Source organism: Alligator mississippiensis, chromosome 6, assembly GCF_030867095.1.
Source record: "Alligator mississippiensis isolate rAllMis1 chromosome 6, rAllMis1, whole genome shotgun sequence".
In the NCBI taxonomy this organism is placed as follows: Eukaryota; Metazoa; Chordata; order Crocodylia; family Alligatoridae; genus Alligator; species Alligator mississippiensis.
The window spans coordinates 71442020-71468272 of record NC_081829.1 but is presented as its reverse complement, the minus strand read 5'-3'; the positions used below and the strand labels follow the sequence as shown (position 1 = coordinate 71468272).

General features: G+C 42.0%; 1 protein-coding gene across 7 annotated transcripts in view; it reads left to right on the top strand.

Annotated features, from left to right (window-relative positions):
- Positions 1 to 26253, top strand: part of BLNK (B cell linker) — a 174302-nt gene that overhangs the window by 94701 nt on the left and 53348 nt on the right. For all 7 annotated transcript variants that reach the window (XM_019484203.1, XM_019484202.1, XM_019484200.1 and 4 more), the window contains one exon: positions 21106 to 21171. In XM_019484203.1, coding sequence (XP_019339748.1) covers positions 21106 to 21171 — 66 coding nt within the window. The remainder of the gene's footprint in view (positions 1 to 21105; positions 21172 to 26253) is intronic.

Below are 26253 nucleotides of genomic sequence, written 5' to 3'. Positions count from 1 at the left end.
TTCAAATTCCTTCCCAGCTTCCACCTGCTGATCTGGCCCTCACCTCCAAAGCCAACTCCACTCCAGGTTATGTTTGTGCCCATTTTTTTGCTCTTCTCCTTTCACTTGAAACTCACTTCTCTTCAAACCCTTTTGCAGCCTCTTACTCCTAAGAGCAGTCTTTGTCATTTTGTCTGCCAACCGATGGCATTCTTCATTTGAAGTCCTCTATCAAAAGATTTTCTGTGAACGCTTCCAGCAATAATTCATAAGACTAAAACCTTTTTAAAACATGCCCAGTTCTGGAGCTTGGAACATATAGGTATGTTATGTCTACACAGTGGTTTTATCTATGGCCCAGTTTATATTACAGACAGAAATTTGTTTAAACATGGTTGTGACTTAAACCTATTAAACCATGACCGATTTTTTGTATGGCAGAAAACACCATAATACTAAAACCCTTGCTAAGCAGTCATGGATAAGCTTGAATATTTATCAACCTTAAGGTACAGGCCAAATCCACACTAGTGATTCGTTGACAGTAGAGCTATAGTATCTTAGTGGTGCTTGAACCTTGACACACATGTTCAACACTGGTATAATCAGCCCCTATGCTGGTTTAAAAAAAAAAAAAAAAAAAGCATAAGTGCAGGAAGTTCAGCCATCCAATGCTGTAACTAATATGAATCTGAAAAATCAGGCATGAAATTACACCAATGTAGCTTTATAGCAGTGTAGGTGTTGTATGCCTGCAGCTTACCCCAGAGTATCATAGAATCATACAATCATAGAAAATTAGGGTTGGAAGAGATGGTAGGAGGTCATCTAGTTCAACCCCCTGCTCAAAGCAGGACCAGCCCCAACTAGGTCATCCCAGCCAAAGCTTTGTCTAGCCACATCTTAAAAACCTCCAAGGATGGAGATTCCACAACCTCTCTGGGTAACCTGTTGCAGTTTTTTACTACCCTCCTAGTGAGAAAATTATTCCTAATATCTAACCTAACCTTCCTCTGCTGCAACTTGAGACCATTGCTCCTTGTTCTGTCATCTGCCACCACTGAGAACAGTCTAGCTCCCTAAGTTACACTGTTTGGAACCACCCTTCAGGCAGTTGAAAGCTGCTATTAGGTCTCCTCTCAGTCTTCTCTTCCCTAAACTAAAAAAGCCCAGTTCCTTCAGCCTCTCCTCATAAGTCATATGCCTCAGCCCCCGTACCATTTTGTTGCCCTCCACTGAAATCTCTCCAATTTGTCCACATCCTTTCTGTAGTGGGGGGCCCAAAACTGAACACAGTACTTTAGATATGGCCTCACCAGTGCTGAATAGAGGGAAATAATCACTTCCCTTGACCTGCTAGCAACACACCTACCAATGCAACCCAGTATGCCACTAGCCTTCTTGGCAACAAGGGCACACTGCTGGCTCATATTCAGCTTATTGTCTGCCATAACCCCGAGGACCTTTTATGCAGAGCTGCTGCCCGGCCAGTCAGCCCTCAGCTCAAGGCAAACAAGCTACTGCCTACTCCCTAGAAACTTAATAACAAGGCACAGTAATAGCTACCTACCAAGTGGGTACCCTGTAATAGCTGTGCATGTCTGCTTCAGACAAACGTACAGAACCAATGTTAAATTGTACTCATGCAGTCCAGGCCCCTAGTATGACTCGTAGTGGCAAAACGAACTTTATTTCAAAACTGCCACCTACACGCTACTCAGAGCAAAATCAGCTTTATCAGCTTCATCATTTTGCTAGTGTTATTGTTTGTCTACACTAGGGACTTTTAGTAGCACAGCCATAACAATCACAACTCACACCAAATCACACCTCTGGCTTGCATAGCTATACAAGAAACAGCCAGTAAAAGAAATGCAGCTAACTAAAGGCACAGCTGTTTCTGTAGCCAACAAGATAGGGTATTCTGTCACCCTTGAATCCTCTGCCTGAAATACCAGGAACCTATTCACAGCTGGGTTGAGTGGAGGAGGCCTTTTGTGCAAATCTGGAGTTGGCTCAATGGCACACTTCTAGACACATAGCAAGATACCCTCACCATCTTTCTCCATAAAAAAGTCAGATTTGAGCTTAGTTAGTCTTTTTTTTTTTTTTTTAACCCAGGCCAAATCATGGCCAGCTGACTATTCAGAAAGTTAGTAAGGTTAATAGAGCTAGATTTTTGTCTCTGCTGCCTGAACTTGGTATTGAAAACCATTAGGTGCAGCAGACAAATCCGGGCCGATTGCATTTAAATCTATAGTTGGCAGGACAAGCCTGGATTAAATTTATCTTTTGACTTATACTTTAATTGTGAATTTTCCTAATATAGATAGAAAATGTGTGCCGTCATTACTTGCATCTTCGTTAAAATCCCATTGTTTAATCCCCTTACAGCTGAGAGAAATTTGGCATTTCTATCTTGCAGGAAATTCCAACATTTCAGCCATTGTTTTCATTCACAACATGGACATGCTTCTCTCCAGTTTCTTGAACTGCCTTTTGAAATGCTCCATCTGAAGCCAGTTTTCATACTAGACTGCAGTTTTGCATTGTTAGGCATTGCTTCATGAAAACTGTAGGCAGGGAAATTCCCAACCAGCTATACTTTATGGGCATGTCCAGATGAACACAGACGTTTGTTTCCCCAGGGACAACTTGTCCCCAGGGAACGCCTGTGCCACACACGTGCTCTGGCACACGGCAGGTTATCCCAGGTGGGGTAGGAGAGGCTGGAGCCAGCAACTGTGCTGGCCCCAGCAGCCTCCACAGCAGAAAGCCTGACCAGCAACCAGACTGTAGCTCTGGCTGGCCAGGTTCTGGTTATGGCAGCACATGCTGCCCCCACATGGGCTGCTCTGCTTTTTTTCAGAGTGGGTTTTTTGACCCCAGGATGTCCTGGGGTCAAAAAAACCCTGCACTGCAGGGTAGCAGTGCTGGGAACGCCTGCATGTGTGGTGTGTGGTGCTGCAGATAGGTCTGCAGTGTCACATACCACATGTCTGTGCTCATCTGGACAGGGCCTACATGTCTAATGAAAATGCTTCAAAACCACTGATAATGTAGACCACAGACTAAAAAAGTGGTAGTCAATTTTAAAAAAATCTCTTCACTTCTGCAGGTGGCTCAGAGTTCTAGTGTTAGAAATGAAGGAATATGTATTAATTTAATTTTTCTCAAATGCTTTATGTGGTGGTTAAAATATTGGTTGTAAAATTTAGTTTTACACCCCATCTTTCATATTCTAAATACTCTACAGTATAATGCAATGTGTTAGATATGTTCTTTTAAAAAGCATATATCAGAGCTATTATGTGCTTAGCAATAGAGGTGGAAAACTCCAGAAAAATTACCCTTGACAATGATTCAGAATTGCCTTATTTAGCTGTTTAGGAACTCTCATAGATTTTGGCAGAATGCTAAAAGGACCTCACAGATGGTACAAGTGACTGTATAGTTTGCTTCAGCCCTACTGAATGGCTTTAGCACCAACAGCAGTCTGCAAGTTCTGCCGAGCTCTTTTTCTAATCTGTAAAAATAAATTCATTATAGGTGTTACAAAATAGCCACTTGTTTTTCAGAAGTACTTATAAGGAAGCTTCCTGTGATATGCTGCAAATCTATAATGTCAACGAAAATGCCACATACAACATTCTTGCAATAATCAAAATGCATCCCAAAGCAGTAAAGTAAAAGACCACAATAGGACTCGTGGTAGAGGTCTTTAATTAGATCAACAAGATTTTTGGGGGAAAAAATAAATCTTTCATTTCTTTTAAGTGCTTGGGGGGGTTGTTTGTTTGTTTGGGGTTTTTTGCAAAAATCTTGTTGGGTCTAATAAAAGATACCACCTGTACCATGAGTCCTGATTCCTTTTTCCTCTGGACCAATACAGCTACAACCTGGATACAAGACCATCACACACATTCATTGGGTTCAATACAGGGGCAAAAGGGTGATATTCTAAGGACCGTGTATGCCAGAGGCCAGACTAGATGATTTAATTATCCTTTCTAGCCTTAAAAATCTATGAATCAGGATTGGCCTCCACACCACAGGCAGGTAAGCATTTGAGATTTGTTACAAAAGGCATTCTTCCAGAGAGGCAAATAACATACACTCCTCTTTGGCACTGATTAAGACTTATCTACACTAGGAAATTGGCTTGTAGCTAATCGTTGTCAGCCCATCACAATCCCATAATTGACAAGTATATGCAAACTTGTAGTCATTTGACTTGGGCAACTGGTGAGCAAAGTTAGTTCCTATGCATCAATTCTTACTAAAAATTAAAGAAAAAATATCCTTGACTGCAGGACCAGAGAAAAAACTAATCTTTTCCCAGCTCAATGCCACAAGGAAGTGCTGCCTAAAAGAATGAAAGACAAAGAATCCAATTCAGACACTAAGGAAGGAAGGAGCTGGCTGTTAAAGACAAATTTAAGCTATGGCTAGCATCCAGCTATGTGCATGTTCCTTAAGTATGCAGAAGTCCAGATTCTACTGATCTGACTCACACTGTGGAGTACTTTACTGAGCATGTGATTTAACTGATTTGTAAGGAATCTTGCCTTGAGAAAGTGCCTAAAAGTCATATGTTCCATTGTTTTTATGACACCTCTGCTTTCCTAGCACTGACTTACTTGTCCATTTGTACCCCTTTACCAAAATTGAGAATGTTGGCTGGAAGTAAGATATTTGAGGGGGGGGGGGGGCTCCCCTTTAAAAATGGATATAGAATCAAAAACTTCCACTTACAGAACTTCTGGGGACAGGCCAGGGGGACCTCAGTTTAGTGCCTCATCTGAATTCTGCACTATGTGCTACTTCAGATATCAGGTGTGGTTTTTGATCTGGATTCTGATCATCATTTTGCACAGCTTCTACAGTCAGCTACACATGTTCAGTTTAAGATGGAGTAAAATAGGACTTTTTTTTAAATATAATCCATTTTCTAATGTACACAGAGCTTTACTGTTCTATTCACAAAAACACTCCATGATAAAACCAAAGCATTTTATCTACTGAGGGACGGGGAACTTCTATGTGTTTTCAGGGTTCATATATTAGTCTACCTTGATTACTTTGTAAAAAAAAATATACTTAGGCAGAAACTGCAGATGTTTCAGGTCATAAGGGAATTTGAAGGTCTCATTTCAGTTCTTTCTTGTTTACAATATCAGGACCATAATGTAGCAAAATGCTTAAGCATGTGCCTAAACATAAACATATTACTGAATCTGAGCCAATGCCTCTGTATAATTCAAGATGGATTTTTAGTTGCAGCTCAACAAATGCCCAGGGCTAAAATGGCAAGGCCAGATTCAAAGTGAAGTGGAACAAGAAAACAAGAGAATAGAGGTTTATCAGTGTCCATGCTATGCCAATCTCAAACCAGTGATATTAATCCTTCATTTTCAATTGCTCAATTCACACACAACATTTAAAGTATTTATGAACAACAGATTATTTCCTTTAGCCTCCTTACTCTTTGCATCACTTTCTATTTCCTCATAGAGTCATGCTATGTTTTCTACCTTTAAAGGAGGAGAGGAATGTTATGTCATTATTCAAAAATGCCTGTAGAATTGTAATTAAAAGTGATGTCAGGCTCAATAGGTTATAATTCTCTACCTCTCTACTATGCATTTTCTTTATTGGTTCCCCTCCAGTGACTTTGTACTTTCCTCTTCTTTTTTTTTTTTTTTTGAAGAGCAATACAAACTCCTTTGAACAATTATATCTGCTCTGCCATACCCTTTAGTATTGTAATGTTAGTCCTTCATGTAAGCCTGGAGCTGAGTGAGTTTTGATTTGTTTAATATTTGTTGTAAGGTGGCCATTAATGCCTTTCATTTAATTCTGCTGCTTTGAAATCATTAAGCAGAATACAGTAGACTTCCAAAAAAACCCACAAACACTTCATTTAAGGAGCAGCCAATTTCTGCCTGGCTGAAGCGCACACAACTTCCCTACCCAATTCAGAATGTAGGAAGCTGTCATCAGGAAAAACAATTCTCTCTCACACCATAGCATCCATAGACAAAACGAGTACAACTCCATTAGTCACACTGTGCATATTATAACAAGTAGCTTTTATATGCAGATTGTAATATAGCATTGCCAAGAGAAATAGGTTTTCTGTTTGAAAATTAGTAGCAAGACACCATTAGCTACTGACCAAATTTGATGATTTTGGCAATACCTCTTGCTTTGCCATCGTGCTAAAACTTGAGCCCACGTTTTCAAAATAGAGAAACTAAATTTCAGGTTAGTACTTATATAAGTGTGACTAGCAGCCTGTTTGTCAAGATGTGTCCTAGAGGACACACAGAGATAAAATATATTCAATACTTAGCCTCTCTGGGCCACTGTGTATACTCTGTAAACAAAGGTACAAAATGTACACAGTGTTTTTTTGTCAGAATAGTAAGTTATTAAAAAGTGAGGTGACTATGATGGCATTGAGACAAAACAAAAAAAAAAATCTGACAAAAATCAAAGATTTATTTCCACTTCCCTTTGCTAAATCCCATCAATGCAATGGACGCAAGGGAGGAAGTTATATCAGCTTCCTTCTATTAAAGGATGGGAAAGAGTTAGGTGCCTGTCATTGATTTCTTCCTGAAAGTTAGCATAGACTTTCACTTTCTCTCTCTCTTTACAGCTTTCAAATCTCTCCCAACGAACAAGGAGAATCTTAAGAAACCAGTTTCATATGCACACAGTAGCTACATGCCAGCATTTTGACATGTCCAACAGTCACACAGAAGAATCACAATAGAATAGTAACAATAGTAGCACAGTGTGGAAATATGGGCAAGATAGTAAAATCAGAGGATAATATTTTCAGAATTTTATACTTCCTCCAAAATGCCACTTATATGAAGACTACAGAGATACTTAAAAAAAATAGTGGCAGCATAATCAAATAAGGGACACTCCCTATATGCCCTACCCACCTGCTCCAAATCCAAATATACTACCTGAGTGACACTGATCCAGGATTATCTTCAGTGGCTTCTCTCAAGCCTTTTGGAAACTCAGGCCTTGAGAGCAAGGGGAAGACCCCAGCATGGCCACACAGGCATGCTTCAGGGTTTGGAGCTTGTGAGCAGATAGGTAGGGCATAATCAGAAGTATTCTTGCTAGCTCATACTGCTGCTGTAGTATAGACATACCCCAAGTAGAACTGAAAGAAGTCTGAAGAGGGAAATTTAGGGTCAGCCACATTTGGACATTTAAATTTGGCTTATAATGAACTTCAGGTATTGAAAAAGAGATAACTTTGTCTGTTATTTTGTTGTTTATCATGTGTGTTTGTCTGTCATGTCACTTCTATTATTTCTGTTATTTTAAAGTAGGGTCATTTTAGACTGTTGAAAACCAACAGCTAATAAGGACTTTGTATTCACTTCATAAAGGAAAAAAATGAACATGGATTCAGATGTTTCACTGAAAACAGTACCTGTGCACAGAGACCTATCTGTGACCATAATTCTGGCAGGAGCACACTGACAGAGGTGGCACATGATCTTGGCTTGTTAGGGTGGTGAGACATGAAGTCTTTAAACTTTTCCAAGTTTTAAGCAAAACATTTACAATTGTTCTAAAGAGGAAGCAAGCTTTATTCATGGCAAAAACTGCTCTCTGCCTTTGTCCAAGAACAATAAACCTTTCTTAACAATTCACCTGCCTACTTGTTTATAAAATTGAAAAGCTAATAGAAAGCCCAACCAAAATAAACAGATAAATACCAGCTGGAAAAGAAAAGTTGGAATGACTTCGCTGTATAAAGAACAGCAGCAGAAGGAGCCTGGCATGTTTTTTCTTCTGCAACATTTCACTTTTCAATCTATGTGCAGGCAGTCCTCAGACTTATGACACAATTGGTTCCTGAAAACCATGTCTTAAGTCAAAACATTGCAACTCGGAACCATTTTTCCCATACGAAACAATGTTATAAATGGGGATTGGTTTCTGAACCAAGGCCCAATACCCTATTTTCACCAAAAATACTCCAAAATTTTGTACTCGATCAATTATAGAGGAGTGATATAGCTACATTAATGTATTTATATTGTAGATAGCAATCACATTGATTTGGAAGGACTTCTTTGAAGTGACTTTGCTGGACTTTTTGAAGGGCTCTTGGTTGGACTTCTTGAAGGGTTCTTGGCTGGAGTCTTCTCAGGAGTCCTGGCTGCAGGTTTTTCTGGAGTCTTGTCTGCTTTCTTAAAGAAAGTGTCCAAGGAAGTTTGAACACATGTTCTCCAGGGAGTTGAGCAAAGCAGTAAAATTGTTCGCTGGTGTGGCATCGCATCAGATCAAGCGCTGTAAAGTCGAAACTGACATCATAAATATGAAACAGGGTGTCAATTTATAAATGTTGCAAGCACGAAATGTTATAAACTCAAAACATTGTAAGTCAAGGACTGCCTGTACTTGTATTTAAATTTGTTATTATGGCTACAGTTGTATTTTATTTTTATTTTATTTTATAATGTTCCTACCACGTCAGTTTTATTATTCTACTTCCCTTATATTTCCCCTTCTTTCCTGTCTTCCACTGGACTTTTTTCAGTACCACCTTTATGGTGTATGCAAATGTCAAACTCTCAGTCCCAATTTGCCTTTATTAAATCTCTCTTCCTACTGCCCACTTCCAGGGAGAGCAAACTGCACAGAGTTAAGGGAGTATACAAAAAGTCCCTTATTTGTCCACCCTCTTCCATAGCACAAGGGAAAGCAAATATGCTGCTGTTCCCATGTCCCTATAAGAATGTACATCATGCCCAAAATGGCAGGTCAGATGGCATCCCATGGTACTAGCCTCTCTAACGGTAAAATAGCCACCATTTTTGTAAGAAGATCTAGGTTGTAGCTACAGACACCTAAGTTCATCCCCCTTTTTGGAAAGGTGGGTTTTGGACTGTAGTTGGCAGAACAAACACTTCTGGTTTGTGTGTCATGCAATATTTGAATAAAATATTTAATTCTTAAAAGCATACTCTTCTTGTCCCATGCAGAGAACATTCACTCCAAAGCTTACAGATTTATTTTGACATGCTAACACAGACACACTTCTCTGACATGCCAAGGAAGCATTCAGCGTCCTTGAAACAAAGTTGATTCCAATAACTCCCATAGGACAGTGCCAATCTTACCACAATGCCTGAATGGCACAGTTAAGTAGATAATGTGATATATTCCTGGTGACTTCACCTCAGGTTTGTTAACTATTATAGTTGGCTGGCTAAAAATACAATTCGTTATATGTTTTCCACTTAAGCACAGGGATGTGTTATTCTAAGAAGCCAGTAGAGGGACACCTTCAATGTGGGCATATAGCATTTGTAAGTGAGCACCAGCAGTTTCTGTATATTTAACATATGGGACATTTTACACGCAGAATTTAAAGGAGCCCCATCAGTTTGAAGCAGTTATGTCGGGGAAGTATTGGAGGCTGAACCCAGGAATAAAGAGGGATTATCTTGTAGTTGAGACACCCACTTACTGTGATATTTTTTTTCTCTCTCTCTTTTTCTGTTATTTTAAACTGGATCATAATGTTATAGCTAAATAAAAATAATAATGTAATTTAGGAGACAGACTACTTAGTTTGTTCGATACCAACCTCACAGTAGCTTCCACAGACTCCCTTGGGACCTGCACAGGTTTCTCCCCTTTCTGCCAGAGCAGATCCTCTTCAATATGGTGGCCTTTGTAACTAGAAACCTGGGGCCTGTTACACAAACATAGCTGTCTGTTACTCATTTGGCTTTATTTTCAAGGTTAGGATCTTTCCAGGAATACAACAGATAATTCAGCAACCACTGAAAATTCCAGTTCTAGAAGGCAGGGATTTTTGAGTCTTACATTCTTACAATATTCCTGATAAATAAGTATTCCTGGAACACCATTATATACCTTCCTGGCCAGTGATTCATGTCTAATGTCTTGTGCTTTGTTAAGTTTCATTACCACTCCCATAAGTGATTCTGCTGTTGGCATTGCTCCAAAAAAACATTTCCCTTATCAGCACCACACCCAATTCTGACTTCATCCATCTCTATTTTGAGCAAAGATTTTTTGTGCAACTAGGGAACTCCTTACACACCAACTGCCCTGACACACACAAAAGCCCTGCTGTTTCCCTCAGTATATTTTTGAAGTGCAAACAAATTATTAATACTGGAAGATACAGAATATATCCACTGCATAGCTGAAGGAAGAATTGCTTTATTAGACAGAGCTCACTGAAATGAAAGTCTTCCCTCTCTCTCAACAAATGGACTCTTGGTCTTGTTTCAAATCTTACTGGGAAACATATTACATAGCTAATTCCTCATATGTACCACTGGGATTTTATTTTACCTGTGGAAAGCATTTGAAAGATGGTTTGTATACAAGAGGTATACCATTGTGTGTCAGTCTTTCAGCATGCTGTGTGTGTGGATAACGTGCCACAGGAAATAATGTTGATGTGTATAAGGGAAATCATTTCCATTTCACACTTATTATTCACATGCTCAGCAATAACTTCGGGGGAAGTCTGGGTGGTCCTTGGGTACAGCTGGACATTTACAGAGCTCAAACAAGCTCTTTCTGGATCCTGTGCATTTACAATGATGAATCTTAAGAACATAAGAAATGTCATACTGAGTGTGATTACTACCATACTTCAGAGAGTGGATGCTAAAGAAAAGACTATTTATACAGGGCCCATGAGATTGATTTGTCCTCTACCCCTCTGTCCTTACAGCTTTTCAGCCTGCTACACACAAGATGGCCACCTTTTCAAAATGCAAAAGCAAGACACATGAGGCCAGCAGCCGAGCGGGGGGGGAGCGGGGGGGGGGTGCATCCCCATTGCCCATCCCAAGCCCACAGGGGAGGGAAAATGTAATCCTTCCACCTTCTCCCTTCCCCCTCCCCCCGCACTATCACCACCACCAGAAGCCCAAGAGAATGGGTCACCCACAGCCCCCATGTGACCTACCCAAGCACTCACAGAACAATAGGGGCAGGTGGGCAGCAGCAGCCCCTCCAGCACCACAGAGGCAGGGAGGGGCTGGTGTCCCACATGCCAGGGACAGGTTGCACCACAAGCCTTGCCCCAGGGGTGTCCTCTGTGTCCAGGTAGCCCCAGCCCTGCTTACTGCTGCTTCCGCATCCTCCTGGCCACCACCACTACCGAAGCTGGACTTGGCATCGCTCCCCCCATCACCATCTTTCCATTGAACAGGGAAATCTGGGACAAATGCTGTCCTGGAGTCATTCAGCCCAGGACCAGGACTTTCCATTTTAGGACTGTCCTGGCCCAGTTAGGAACCGGTGGGCACCGTATTCACACACATCCTAGCTAGTTACACCTTTCTTCTCATCATCCACTTGGAAAATACTATCCTATATAGTATATGTCATGAAAGAGGAAATGGAAAAATTAGTTACCTGTGGCAGAACAATATCTCTCCTTTTAAGAACAAACGTGTAAAAAAGGCTGTGGGACACAAGGACCCAAATCTTATTTCACTGCTAAAGATACTTAAGTGGTGTTTAGGAACCTGAAACATAATACTCTTTTATGTTACATAAGTTCTGAAAAACCATTGTTACAAAAGGTAGGTAGGTCCTCTTCCCACCTGCTTCTTCTTATGATGTAGTCTTAAGGTCAAGGTAAAGCACATCTAACAATACTCGTTAATGGTTTTTCAGGGACTCAAGAAGAGTGAAATAAGATGGCTCTTTGGTGCCTTAGAAATAAAATTAGAATTGGACCACAGTAGATAACCAACGTTCAGATGGAAATGACATATGCTACTCTTACATCTTCGGGGAGGAGCAATTAGCCAAATTCAGCCGTTCACGGAGGTTTTTGACCCTCAGCCAAATCTTAGCCTGCGTCAAGGACCTTTCACCTAACACAGGAAGTATACTGCCCCTCTAGGGGGAATGCCTTACTAGACTTGGTGTTGGCTATGGGGGAGGACCTGGTAGGGGAGCTACAGATTCATGGTCACCTTGGGGACAGTGACAACCAATCAATCAAATTCACCATACAGCGTAGAGTGGACAAGATAACTAGTAGGGTGGAAGTGCTTGACTTTAGGAAGGCTAACTTCAGTGGGCACATGAGTTTAGTTAATGACGCACTGCAGGATAGGAATATTGGTGAGATGGGAGTCCAGGAAGGGAGGTCATTCCTAAAGGAAGCGATCCTTCAGGCACAGAGGAAGATGATCCCAGTGTGAGGGAAAGGGGGAAAAGGAGCCAAAAAACTTCCTTGGCTAAACATAAAAATCCAGGGGAGGCTAAAAGGCAAAAAAAAGGAGGCATGTAGGTGGTGGAAGCAGAGGGAAGCTACCAAGGAGGAGTATACCTACTTGGCCTGCACTCCAGGGAGGCAGTCAGAAAGGCCAAAGGCAACTACAGAGCTGAGGCTGGCAACACAAATTAAAGACAACAAAAAGTTGGGTTTTTTTAGGTATGTAGGGAGTAAAAGGAAGGCACAGGACAGCATAGGACCCCTACTGAACAAGCAGGACCAATTAGTGACAGACAGGTGGGACAAGGCTGAGTTCTTCAATGAGTTTTTTGCCTCAGTGTTGTTGAACAAGGGTCAAGATAAATCACCTAATGGGTTCTTAGATGGGCATCAGAGGGACACCAGCCTACCAACTGTTGTCACTGACTTGGTGCAGAGTCACTTGGATGGACTGGATGTGTTCAAGTCAGCAGGCCCGGATGAGCTGCATCCGAAAGTACTGAAGGAATTGGCCGGTGTCATAGCAGAACCACTGGCACAGCTGTTTGAGCACTCGTGGCACTCGGGCTAGGTCCCAGAGGACTGGAAAAGGTCCAAAGTCATCCCTCTTTTCAAGAAGAAGAGGAAGGAAGATCCGAGTAATTATAGGCCAGTCAGTCTCACCTCCATCCTTGGAAAAGTCTTTGAAAATGTTATTAAGGACCATATTTGTGGGAGTCCAGCAGGAAAAATAATGCAGCAGGACAACCAGCATGTATTCGTAGCAGGTAGATCATACCTAACTAACCTGGTTTCGTTTTTATGACCAGGTCACAAAACGCTTAGATGCAGGAGTAGAGGTGGATGCCATTTTTCTGGATTTTAGGAAGACCTTTGATATGGTATCTCATCCCATTCTCATAAACAAATTAAGAGTTGTAAACAGATGTTTACACAGTCCGGTAGGTAGCAAATTCGCTTGGGGGGAGGAGGGGTCACACCCAGTGAGTGGTAGTAGATGGGTTAGTATCAACCTGGAAGGATGTGGGTAGTGGGGTCCTGCAGGGCTTGGACCTGTACTCTTCAATGTCTTCATCAGTGACTTGGATGCGGGTGTGAAGTGTACTCTGTCCAAGTTTGCAGATGATACTAAATTGTGGGGTGAAGTGCACACTGTGGAGGGTAGGGAATGATTGCAGGAAAACCTGGACAGGTTGGAAAGTGGGCAGAACACAACAGGATGCAGTACAACAAGGACAAATGCAGAGTGCTACACCTAGGGCATAAAAATATCCAGCACACCTACTGGCTAGGAAATGACCCTCTCAGCAGCACAGAAGCAGAAAGCGATCTTGGAGTCATAGAGGATTCCAAGATGAACACGAGTCGTCAGTGTGACGAAATCATCAGCAAAGCTAACCGCACCAGATGCATGACAAATAGAACCAAGGAGATGATACTTCCCCTCTATGTGGCATTGGCCAGACCGCAGTTGGAGCACTGTGTCCAGTTTTGGGCGCCATACTTTAAGAAGGATGTGGATAGCCTTGAGAGGAGGGCCACTCATATGGTTAAGGGTTTACAGGCCAAGCTCTATGAGGAGAGACTAAGGGACCTGGGCCTCTTCAGCCTCTGCAAGAGAAGGCTGAGAGGTGATCTTGTGGCCACCTAAAAATTCATTAGCAGGGGCACAGCAAGGTATTGGAGATGCTCTATTCACTAGGGTGTCCCTTGGGGTAACAAGGAACAATGGTCACTAACTGACAGACAGCAGGTTTAGGCTAGACATCAGGAAAAACTTGTTCATGGTAAGGGTGGCCAAAATTTGAACTGGGTTTCCAAGGGAGGCGGTGCTCTCCTCTACCTTGGGGGTCTTTAAGAGAAGGCTTGATAGGCATCTGGCTGGGGTCATCTGACCCCAGCACTCTTTCCTGCCCAGGGCAGGGGGTTGGACTCAATGATCTGTTGAGGTCCCTTCTGACCCTAGCATCTAGGAATCTATGACATCTGCCCTGCTGTTATTTTTTACCATATTTCCCCTAAGCAGAGCTCTGCACAGGCACATTACTTCTATGTCTCATCTCAAACTCTCCACATCATAAATGAATCCCTTTCTCCCCCTGCATTTTTACTGTTTTGGTCAGGTAGACTATGATCTTCTGAGAAGCAACATGATGCACGGTACCAGGATAGGATTGTAAATCAAGATACCTGGATCTAGTTTTGTCTTTGCTAGTGTTTTGTAATGATAGTTGTCATGGCACGGGGTCCTGCAGGAGGGCCGTGATCTCCTCAAGGCCTCCTTCCCGTGCCAAGTTGGCCCAAGGGCAACCTCAAATTCTCGCCCACCACGTCTTTGATGACACAATATATTTGGGAGGCTGCCTTTTACGCCCTCTTGGTCACGTCTTGATGGACACTCAGACCCCGTGGTTTCCCGGACCCCTCATGGGTACCGTTCTGCAATGGGTGCTGCAGGGGCACCCTAGCCTTATGGGCTATGCGTGGCTCCAACCACCCCTGTACCACGCCCCAAGCCTCACAGATGGAATAGCTGTTGTTCCGTCTTGGCCTTGTTATAATCTAGCCCTTTGTCCTCTCTGGGCCCTGCGCAGCCCTAGTCTCACCCTGTGCCCTTTCTGGCACTCGTCAATGCAGCCCCCTCCCTGGGGCTCTTCACTGCCCCCTTCTCTCTAGGGCTTCCCCACAATAATGCTGTCCTCTTCTCTAGGGCTCTCCACACCCACACTGGGACTTCTCATCCACGCCCCTCTCTCTGGGGCCTCTCAACTGCCCTCTTTCTGGGGCTGGGGTCAGTGCACCCAGACTGCTGCACCCTCACTGGTGCTGGGGTCCTCACACTGCTGTGGGTCCCCTATGAGGCCTCCTCCAACCCCTAATAGCCTCACCCAAACCACCGGTATTAAACAGTAACACAACACAAGCCCCTGGGCTATAACATAAACAGAAGCCGCCCAGCTATAACCACGTTCAAGCCTACTGGGGATACTTCATCATGCAGCAGTGTTAGATGCTGCTCCTGCATTCAGGCTTCTCCTCTCTTCCGTAAGAGAGAGCTCCTTCCTCCTTGGCTGCTGGCAGGGAACTTCCCCCTGGCCTCAGCCCCTAGGGTTTATAAGGGAGCCAGGCCCTGCCCCTTCTGGTCAGCTGACCTCCTCTGGTTGCCCTGGCAACCCACAGCTCAGCTCATCACTCACTGATAGGGCTCTTTCCCTAGCAGTTTTTTTTTCCTTCTTAGGAGCAGGGCACCTAGGTGCTCTGCGACAATGGTCTTTGGTAAGTCAGTTGCTTGCCATCTTGCTGTCTACCCCTCTATTCTTTTTGTAAATCACAAAATTAAGTAGATCTTACCATGTTAAAAGAGTATCAAAGTGTATTAGCATATGTTTGAGTGTTTTGAACATAGAAACAACTGCCCAGACATTAAGGATAAAAACTAGGGTGGAGCTAGTCAATTTTCTCTCATTCAGTATTTCTATGTTTGGAGACACCTGACTGGAAATAAGCAAAGAGAAAGGGTGCTGCTTTATGTTAACTCAACTTTTTAATTATTTCACCTAGACAGAAATTCATATTTTATATAAGTCAATAATTGTACTTTTGAGATTTAGGGCCCAGCAAGTGATTCATAAACACAGAGTTGATAGAAAAGGAGATAATGGGCGCATCTGCACAAGATGCTAAATGGATAGTAGACTAATTCTACTGTGCATTAGTGCAATAGCATGGCTTTCACCGTGACATGCTAATGTGCAGTAGAATTAGTCTACTGTGCATTAATGTCACTTAAAGGCATGCACCGGTGCTATTATGCAGTAGCGCCAGTTGCTGCACATTTAGTTAGTACCCATTATTATATGTGCTAAACTTAATGCACACTAACTACAGCACAATAATGCATGTGTAAACATGCCCAATATTGCCAAATGAGTTAACTTATGGTCATTCCTTTTGGGGCATAAGCAGGGAGTTTGGCATCATTAGAGAATAATGAAGATATAAAGTCACTGCCTTCCAAATGCCAACAATTAAGGGAAGAAAATTCAAAGATAAGAATAACCATCTATTGATCAGGCCATAGGAAGCATAGAATCAAATCCTGCCCTTATGCTAGGCTGTTCTGGATCGATTAATTCAGTAGCTGTTCCAGTGCCACAGACACTGTGAAACAAGGCACGAAATGGGGAATGGAGACAGAGGACACATTCTGCAGAGAATCTTTGGTGGCACATTCCCTGAAGATTGGGGAATTTTAAAATATCTCTTTATCAGAAATCCAAAGCTTTGCAAAAGAGGCTACTACATGGAGAAAGGCCATGCTCCAGGGGCCAATGCAAGGTACACTGAGATCAACAGACTTTGGATAAGATCCCAATCAGCTACCTACTTCTCACAAATGTTTTCAGATAAAGAATACCAGAGCAGAGAATGCCTTCCTCTTTATCTGCAAGCCTGGCTTTAAATAACAAACCCGTAATCAATGCTGAACAAAGAGACATTCAGTGTTCCGAGTTCTCTAGTTTGGCCTTTTAATTAAAATTTTGACAACTGGAATGCAAAATGTACCTGAATTACTCTGACTGCTGTCCCTTTAGACATCAGCAATATTGGGAAATATAGATGATGTTAAAAACATACATTCAGGAATCTCAAGCCGTTAATTATTAGCAGGTAACTGAGCCCCACTTTACAACTCTGTGAAGTAGGAAGTTTAAAGCAGCAGCATCTGATTTTGCTACAGCCCTAGTAAAGCATGGGTTCTGAGAAAAGAAAGAAAAGAAAGAAGCAAAAACATGATTATGATCTCTAAGACCAAATTTGTGAAATTCTAAAATTATATAGGCTTAAATCCAATTATACAGCAAGAATAAGAAATTGCATATCCTGCCACTTTTGAATTTAGCTTTAACCTGAATGTACACACTTATTTCCAACCTATTTGCAGGAAATAAGGAGGGGAAAGATTTCTCATTTAAATGTCAGTGTAATTCAATGCAAATATGATGTCACAATGATCAACTTTAATCTGCTCACAACAGTGACCACATCCTGAGAACTGGTAGCTGGAAGTAATTTTGTCCCTGGCCAAAATGCCTATACAAAGCAAAATGAGTCATGCAAAAAGCAGAATTTTCCAAAGTAAAGCTTTAATTTTGCCAGGACAAAGATTCATGAATGACAGAATCTCCATATGTAATGCAGATCTCAGCTGACTTAAACTTCAGTTTGCATATATCTCTAAAGAACAATAAATAGCTGGTCCTCGAATGCTGATTCTGATTAAAGACTGGCAAGCCCATTTGCAAGACAAACACCCTCTGCAAATAAATATTCTCCAAAGTTAAAACTAAATCATTTAATGCTTTGATTTTTTTTTTTTTTACTCCCAATTACTGTTCAATTAGAGGCATTTCAGGATCCAGTTAGGGCTGAAAGCAAAAATCCAAATTTCTACAAAATAACTATTCAGGACATTTCAAGCATGACAAGAAATAAAATTTGCAAAAATCTCATCAAAGAGTCTGGTCTTTCCAGATGCAATTGCAATAGCTATTTCAGATAAGCATCCAGGATTTTGGACCAGCTAAACTGAGTATTTCAACAATTATATTTGGCTTTATTCTGTATATTTAAACCTGATCACATGTGGTTTGAGAAACGCTGAAATATTAAAATCAGGGCTGTTCAACTTCAGAGAGGCTGGAGGCCACACACCACATAATTTTTGGGTCTTGGGCCCCACTACATTCATGCTTCCCACCCTGCTGTCCTGTCCCAGAGACCCTGCCACTGCAGCAACCTGAGCTATTGGGATAGTGGTAGCTGGATGAAAGACTACAAACTGCATATTAACACTTTATGGGCCAGACGCAACACACAGGCCGCCAGCAGGACAGCCTTTTACTTAATCATTGTAAATTGTGTTCTAGATTCATTGAACAGAGTTATTCCACTGATTTCCTCTTCAGATGAGGACCTGAAAAGTAAGATTAAGTTATTTTCTAATTAGGAGTAAGATACAAGTGAAGACAGCAATTCAGAAACATGAGATTGGCCATACTTGATGTCATGCAAGGTTCACCTTATCTAGTATACAGTCTCCAGTAGGGGAGCATGTATCCATATAAGGCATCTAAAGCCATATTTTAGTCACCTGAATAAATAGGTCAATTTTCAAAATTGCAGAATGTCCAACAGTCACAATTAATGAAAAGAAGCTCAAGTCCTCTACTCAGCACACAAGGGTCACGCTGATAACAAAAAACAACTAAACTCATATATACTGTTTTTCATTTGATATCCCAAAATACTTAATATTATTCAATGGAGTCACTCAACTCTCCTGTTAAGTCAGTAGTCTAAGTACTATTCTTCCAATTTCACAGATGAGAAGCACATATGGATTAGCTGTCACTGATTTGCAGTGCAAAGCTTGGAGAAAAAAATATTAAGCTCAGTTTCCTAACCAAGACATAGGCACACAATAATTACACAGCCATACCCACACCCAATCTCACATGGCATAGACAAATTATTTTACTTTTCAATTGTTTTTGTTTTGTTTTACTTGCTTTTGTTTGGTTTGTTTTGGTTTTTGGTCTTGGCTAATTCTGATCTCCTTGAAAATTGTTTTAATCATTTTAAGAAAAGCCAAAAGTTCCTGAAAGTTACATTTCATTTTAGAAATGTTCAGCTAACACTCTGCTTTCAGTACTTCTCTGAAAAGTACGACTTCCAGACAGTGTTCCCTCTAAGTTGTGCGGCGTGCATGGCTGCGCAGGCGCACCTGGCAGCACAGCATGAGTGCACCTGTGCAGCTTAGAGGAAACGCTGCTTCCATATTATAAAGCTTCTAGAAATAGATATTAGTAGAATGCCATTTTAATCGGTCTTTGTAAACAAAACCTCCAATAACTTCCTAATAGGAATCATTTTGCTTTGGAGATGAAAGAAGGTGAAACCAAATGTAGAATGGGGTGGAAAATGTATAATGAAGATTGTTGGCAGGAGTTTGAAAGCCTATTTTTAAAGCATATTTATTCTTTGTTGCTTGTAATAAAATCATCAGACAAATCAAGCATAGTTCAATGTTTCACTTGACTGACTCCTGGAGGAAAAAAACAAAGAAAACTAAATAAAATGGTCTCTCTATAGGAATGTATACTACCCTTAATCGCCTTATTACATTTACAACATTGTTTCTTACAAAATGAGAAAAGACTAAGGGATCCGGGACTGTTCACCCTGGGGAAGAGTTGATTGAGGGGGGACTTGGTAGCCATCTATAAGGATGTAAGGGGTGAATATTGGAAGCTGGAAGAAAAATTGTTCACTAGGGAGCCCTAGGGGAGGACAAGGAGCAATGGCCATAAACTGTTCAAGGATGGTTTCAGGCTGGATGTAAGGAAGATCTTTGCAATAAGGGTGACTAGAATCTGGAACAGACTTCTGAAGGAGGGGGTACAGTCCCCAACCTTGGAAGTCTTCAAAAGGAGGCTGGGCAGACATCTTGCTGGGATCATTTGATCTCAGCAGTATTTCTGTCCAGAGCAGAGGGGTTGGACTCTATGATCTTTCAAGGTCCCTTTCAGCCCTTAATTTCTATGATTTTTATAAAAGCAGTATCTTTACAAAGAAATAATTATATATCCTTGGAGCCACCCTGGTTGCCTTTTCCTTTGAAAAAAATGAAGCTGAGCTCTAAATTGATCATCCTTAAATACAAATTAGGAGCCAAGTTCAGATCCCCTTACTCACAAGTATATTCTTTCTAAAGTTAAGGATGTTAATTCAGCAAAAGACAAAGATGCTTTTGTCCCAGACATCAAATCATGTACCCATAATCTAAATTATCAGCTGTTAGCCCAAGATCATGACTTCCCAGAAGAACTACTACACGTTTGGGAGGGGGGAAAAAGGGGGTTTCAGGAAGTCACTTTTTTATTATTATTGTTTCTGTTTTAATAAAGAGGAGCACAGTGCAAGGGAAGTAGTAAATAGTGGTCTAAACCAGGGGTTTTCAACCTTTTTTAGTCTAAGTACCCCCAGTAGCTGGGGACTGAGCAGGGGGAGGGGGAGGGGCGGGGATAGCACACAGCTGGATGCCAAGCGGGAAGAGGGGTGTGTGGCCAGATGCTCAGCAGGGAGGTGGGGATGGAGTGCTGCTGCCTCCCAGAAGCTCACTGGGCTGGGGTGAGGGCAGCAGCACCCTTCTGCAGGGCAAGGAAGCTCATTGTGTTGGTGCATGACGTCAGCTATGTGCAAGATCTGTTTGGGTCCCTCCTGACCCTAGCTACTATGAAACTACGAAACAAGCTTCCCTACCCCGCAGAGGAGCACCACTGCCCTCGCCCTGCCCCAGCCCTGCTCCTGGGAGGCAGCAACGCTCCATCCCCGCCCACCCATGCATGCCCCTTGGACCAGTCTGCATACTGGTTGACAACTCCTGTTCTAAACCATTTGTGTCAATTAGAAACCAAAAAACACTACCACAGTAGTGACAGGAAATTATAAATCCCATTCTAAAATGTTTACTTATGGAGTAGAATACTTCACTTTAACCCAAGCAACATCGTTGTTGCTTGTAGGCTGCCACAGTCCTCTCAATGTGCTTTGAATGCACTGCTTAATATGCACCAAACCAGACCAAGTGAAAAGATAAACCTTTCACAAAATGTCAAAAGGGAAAAACTATACACACAAGTAACAAGTGAACAACTTAGTGAGCAAACACTCTAGAGTGTGTAAATTCAAGTTATATTGGAAGGAGAATAATTCTCAATATTTTATGTATACTTTTGTTCATCATCTGATCAACTATATCATGGAATTTTCATATGGTTTCCTTCTATTTCTTATAGGAAACTTCAAAAGATGGTCCATGATATCAAGAAAAATGAAACAGGAATAATGAGCAAGTTCAAAAAGTAAGTTATAATACTTTTGTCAACATAGCAATAAGAATTTCTAGAACATCTCCAATAATGTGTGGCCACTCAAGAAAATAATAATGTATTACTGTTGATAGATGCATATACTAATATCTACTAAGAAGGTAATATTCCAGAAACTATCCACATGCAAGTGTCATCAGTATTAACAGGTATCCCACAGCCAGTGACTGCAGAATTGTGCCCCAAAAGTATTGTATATTTAGTGATGGATCAATTAAAAAATATCAATGTAAAAGGTGTGGGGAGTGGGAGATTCTTCTATGTATTCTTTGACAAAGTTATCAGAGTGGCATGTATGTATCCCCTTCCCCTTACACCTAAATACGGGTATCTACTATGATTTAATTTGGATTTCTAATCTGAACTCCAGCTTCAGGCAGCTAATCAGCAGGGATCTTGGTTTTCTCTGATAAAGAAAAATCCAAAATTTTCTGATTAAAAAAAAAAAATCAGATAAAATATAAAAATATATTTTTAAAGGGATATATAGTGGTATTTTGTTTTAATCATGGAAAAATGTGGATTTTGGAGAGGACGGGGGTTAATCAGAAAATTTTGGATATTTTTAATCAGAGAAAACCAGAATCCCCACTAATCAGCCATAATATTTAGAACTCAAACTTCAATGTTCAGTTCTCACAAATTTCCATTCCATTACAACAGATTTTTTAAAAACTCAGAAAACTAAAACCAGATTCCTAGCCTAACGTATTTATTCCAGTAACATACTATCCTGACCCATGGGAGTGATCATCCTTGACCATGAGGGATCACCACTGCTGCCAATTTACTGGAGTAGAAAACTGAAAAGCTGCATAAACACTGATGTCACACACACACACACACACACACACACACACACACACACACGTAAACCCCAGTATTACTACATCCTTGTTTCATAAAAATACTCTCCTCTAATATATACCAGAGCTGCACCCCCTCCTCCCACAGGGGCAGGGTGCAGCAGCAGGAGGAAAGCCAGAGCTGGGGAATTTGTTTTGGGTGTCCAAGCATGTGCCAGGGTATGCAAACATGTGCCAGGATGCTTGTTTTATTTTTACCAGCCACAAAACTTAGAAGGAAAGAAAATGTCACAAGTACCTACAAAGAGGATGTCAGGGTGCAGAACAGGAAACAAAAAGATGGACATGCGATGAAAAAATACTTGAAATCTGTTAACAACAGATTGCAGTAGTGGCAAGACAGTCACAGAGGAGACATCAGATGAAAAATGCATAGATGATACACAATTCAACTTCCAAGAATCACTGCAAGAGAAACAGAGACCCAAAATGAAATAGAAATTCTTCATCAGGACCAGAATAATGATAATGCCACTAGTCATAGTGTGAAATTATTCCCATTATAGTCATTGGCAATTCCATTTCTGATCCTGCTTTTATAGTCCAATCTAACCCCCAAAATATGAGATCTGCTAGTGACCAATGATCCACTAAGAGTAAAAAAAAAAAAAATGGATTTTCCTCTGGATGAGCAGAATTCCCATTTTTTTCTATGATTTTTTTTATAAGAAAACCTTGAAAACATCAGTTCTGAAGGGTAGTTGGCTGCTGTACTCAGAGTCCACTGACAATGTTTTCTGTTTCTGCTGCAAGGTCTTTGACTTGAACCTAAAATCATCCCTAGCATTTGAACTATTGAAAGCATGCGTCTCAGATTATCATGCAACATGAAAAGTAGCCTAGTCATTTCAATTCTTTCAATTTCCTGAAGCAAAGCAAAGCAAAGGATAAAACAAGATAATTGCACAATCTTGGTGTTGATCTAATGTTTAAACTAGCCCCAAGCGTTCATCATAAAAAGTGTCAGTTCAGCTATGAATGTGAATTTGAAACAGTTAACAATCCAGGAGTCATGTTCAAACTTGAATTTTTCAACCAGCGTATAGACACAGTGAGCCTGCCTGTGGAAGAACAGCTTGAGCAAATTAATCAACATGAGGAATGTTGGGACTTCCTACATAACACGATGCAACTCCCTGACAAAGAAACTTTGAAGAAGCACTGTAAGGACCTTCACTGTGCGTTGATATATGGAGAGAGCTCCAACATTAACGGCATCAACCTCTGTAAAGAACTTGACTAACCCCAAAGTCTATTCCCAATGGACTGTAGCGCTCCCCAAGAAGTTTTACAATTTACTTACAACAATTAACTTCATGACAAGTTCCCAAACACATGGATAGCATTCAGGATCCTGTTAGCCATGCCCATATCAGTGGCAAGCAGTGAATGGAGCTTCTCGAAGTTGAAGCTTATCAAAACATATTTGTGCTCAACCATGGGAGATGACAGCCTATCCTTGCTAGCCACCTTGTCTATTGAGTGTGCTGTGGCTCAAAATATAGACCTGCCACAAGCAACAACAGAGTTTGTGGCAGCAGAGGCACACAGAGTCATCTTCCGAGTCTTGGAATCTTAGTTAATAAGAAGTTTTTTATTTTTGTTATTTATTAGTGTTTAAATTAACATTTAGTTTATTTGTCACAGCTATAATGTTACTTTTTATTATATAATTTCTTATTTGAGTTTAATTGAATAGAATTTTGTGTCATTTCCTCTTTTGTATTTTTTGTAGTAAATTATAAAAAAACTTTTGAGATTACAGCTTTATTTCTGAAACAGGATTGGGGGGCGGGGGAAGTGCCAAAATACAAGTTTGTCCAGGGCACCATTTTCCCTAAGGCTGGCTCTGACAAGTCTTTCACACTGAATGAGAAGGCCATATAAAACACTCATTGTAACTCAATATAGAATAGCAATGCAACATTGAGGACATGGACAGATAATATCATTACACCAGTATTAAAAAGTAGCCAGTGAATAACATGAACCCCTAACTTTACTCAATCTACTGGCATATCAGGGTAAAACTCAATTAATATAAGCTAAAGGCAAAGTAGCTCTTACCTTCTGCCCTTCCACTTATTGGCAAAGCACATTAATTGCCACCTATTGCTTGACCTACCCTGAGATAGTTGCACATCTGTCCTTTCCTGGCTGCAGTGTAATTTACCACCATATACAAAACCAAAGTAAATTACAAGACGGTATGAGTTTATCTGACCATGGTGTCATACAAAAAACAATTGTAGAACACACACAGAGCAATGCGTTTAAACAACAGGGACCATGTTAACCTAAATTCAGGGGGAGAAAGCATGGGAGAAATAGACTCAGTTCTGCACTAGAGTTCTACTTTACTGTGATCCTATGATGCATGCTAGCAAACAGTAGGGACATTCAAAGCTAAAGATTACATTTTCTTCTTCTTCTTGCATTTAACATGTGAAGGACTAAACATCCATTTTACATTTAAATTGCAATCTGGTTATGTACAGATGTTACACTTAGAAGTTGGAAAGGTTATATCAGGCAAAAAAATGACTAACCAATCTAACTTGGTTCACCCACGTGCTGATCTTACAGTTAGATCCCTAGTTAAGTCTATTTAAGTGCCAAAGTGCCAAGCTGTATAGACCATGGGTGGGCAAAATACGGCCTGCGGGCTAGATCTGCCAGCAGATTGAATCTGGCCCACAGCTGCCGCTGCAGTGCACCGCATAGGGCCAAACCCAGCCCAGGGCAGCCCATGCCATGCTCCAGCCCGTGACCTCTGGCCTGGACCAGCCCCAGCCAGCATGCACAGCTTCCAGTGGGTGCTGCTCCACTCCCCATGCCTCCAGCAGCTCCTCCTCCTGCTGTGCCACTCCTGACCAGGAGGAAGCTTCAGCTGGGTGACTCCTGCCACAGCACTCAGGGCTCTGGCTCCATTTCCCAGATGCCTTTCCCCCACTCTGCCCACCTAGATGGGCTGGGGCTCAGCTCCATACAGAGCACTGCAGAGACAGCCATATACCACACTGCTCGGGCAAGCTCTGATTTATGTGCCTCCTGGCCTCTCCTTCATCCCCTCACTCCCCTGCTGGCTTCTGGGACCTAGCGCCCAAGCATCCCCCTTCACAGACACACAAACACATTCCCCCCAGGACTCCCTTCCCCTCCCAACAGGTCAGGGGCCACTGTATGTGCAATCCCACCCCATGATCCCAGCCTCACCCACCTGTCTCACTCCCAAACACCACTTCCAGCCCACCTGTAGCCCCGGATAGGGAGTTTTGGTGAGTTGTGGCAGCGGGGCCTGGGGTGCTGACCCAGCCCATGGCAACTTCTCAAAACTCCCTGTGCGGCCCCCAGGCCCAAGTGATTGCCCACCCCTGGTTAAAATGTTCCGTAAAGATTAAATTGGTTAAGGAATGGCCAACCTAATCTAACTTAGTTCCCCTGAGGTGCACTACAGTTAGATAAGGCATAGTTAGACTGATCTACTAAACATGCATACACATTCTGAATGGAGCCTGGGGCTAGAAAAGCCCAACCACTCACCTCAGCCCCAGGGCTGCACCTTTCCTACCCACCCCTGACCCAACCAAGTTATTCTTAGCCCCTCAACAACCCCCCCCAATCCCACCAGGGGGACAACCACCTCTGTAGAGCCATCAGCACCCCCCACAGACCTACTAGCCTCCCTGATCCTGCTAACTCCCCCCACCCCAATCCATTAGCCTCTGATCCTGCCAAACCACCCCTGATGCCAGTGTTGAAGACATTCACAGGGAGCACAATCTAAGCAAGTCAGGGTGGAAAGAGGAGTGGGCAGGAATGAGGGGGATAGCAGCTCTGCCATGGGGGGGTGAGTTGGTGGGATCAGGGAGCTAAAAGGTCCACAGAGGGGTTAATGGGATCCAGGAGTGGTGTTGGGATCAGATGATCTGCTGGCTCCCCAATCCTCCCAACACTCCCGCTGCAGACCCATTAGCCCCACTGATCCTGACCAGCCCCTTCCCCCCACAGACCTACTAACCCCCGCCCCAACCCCACCCACCCCTCAACTTACTTAGATCAGGTTCCTGGAAGCAGTGAATATTTGTAGAGCCAGTGCCTTATCTACAATCATGCAATTTAAAGTAAGCTGTGTGACTGTAGATGGGATCCTGGGAATGACTGTACTATTCTGCAATTAATTTGCAAA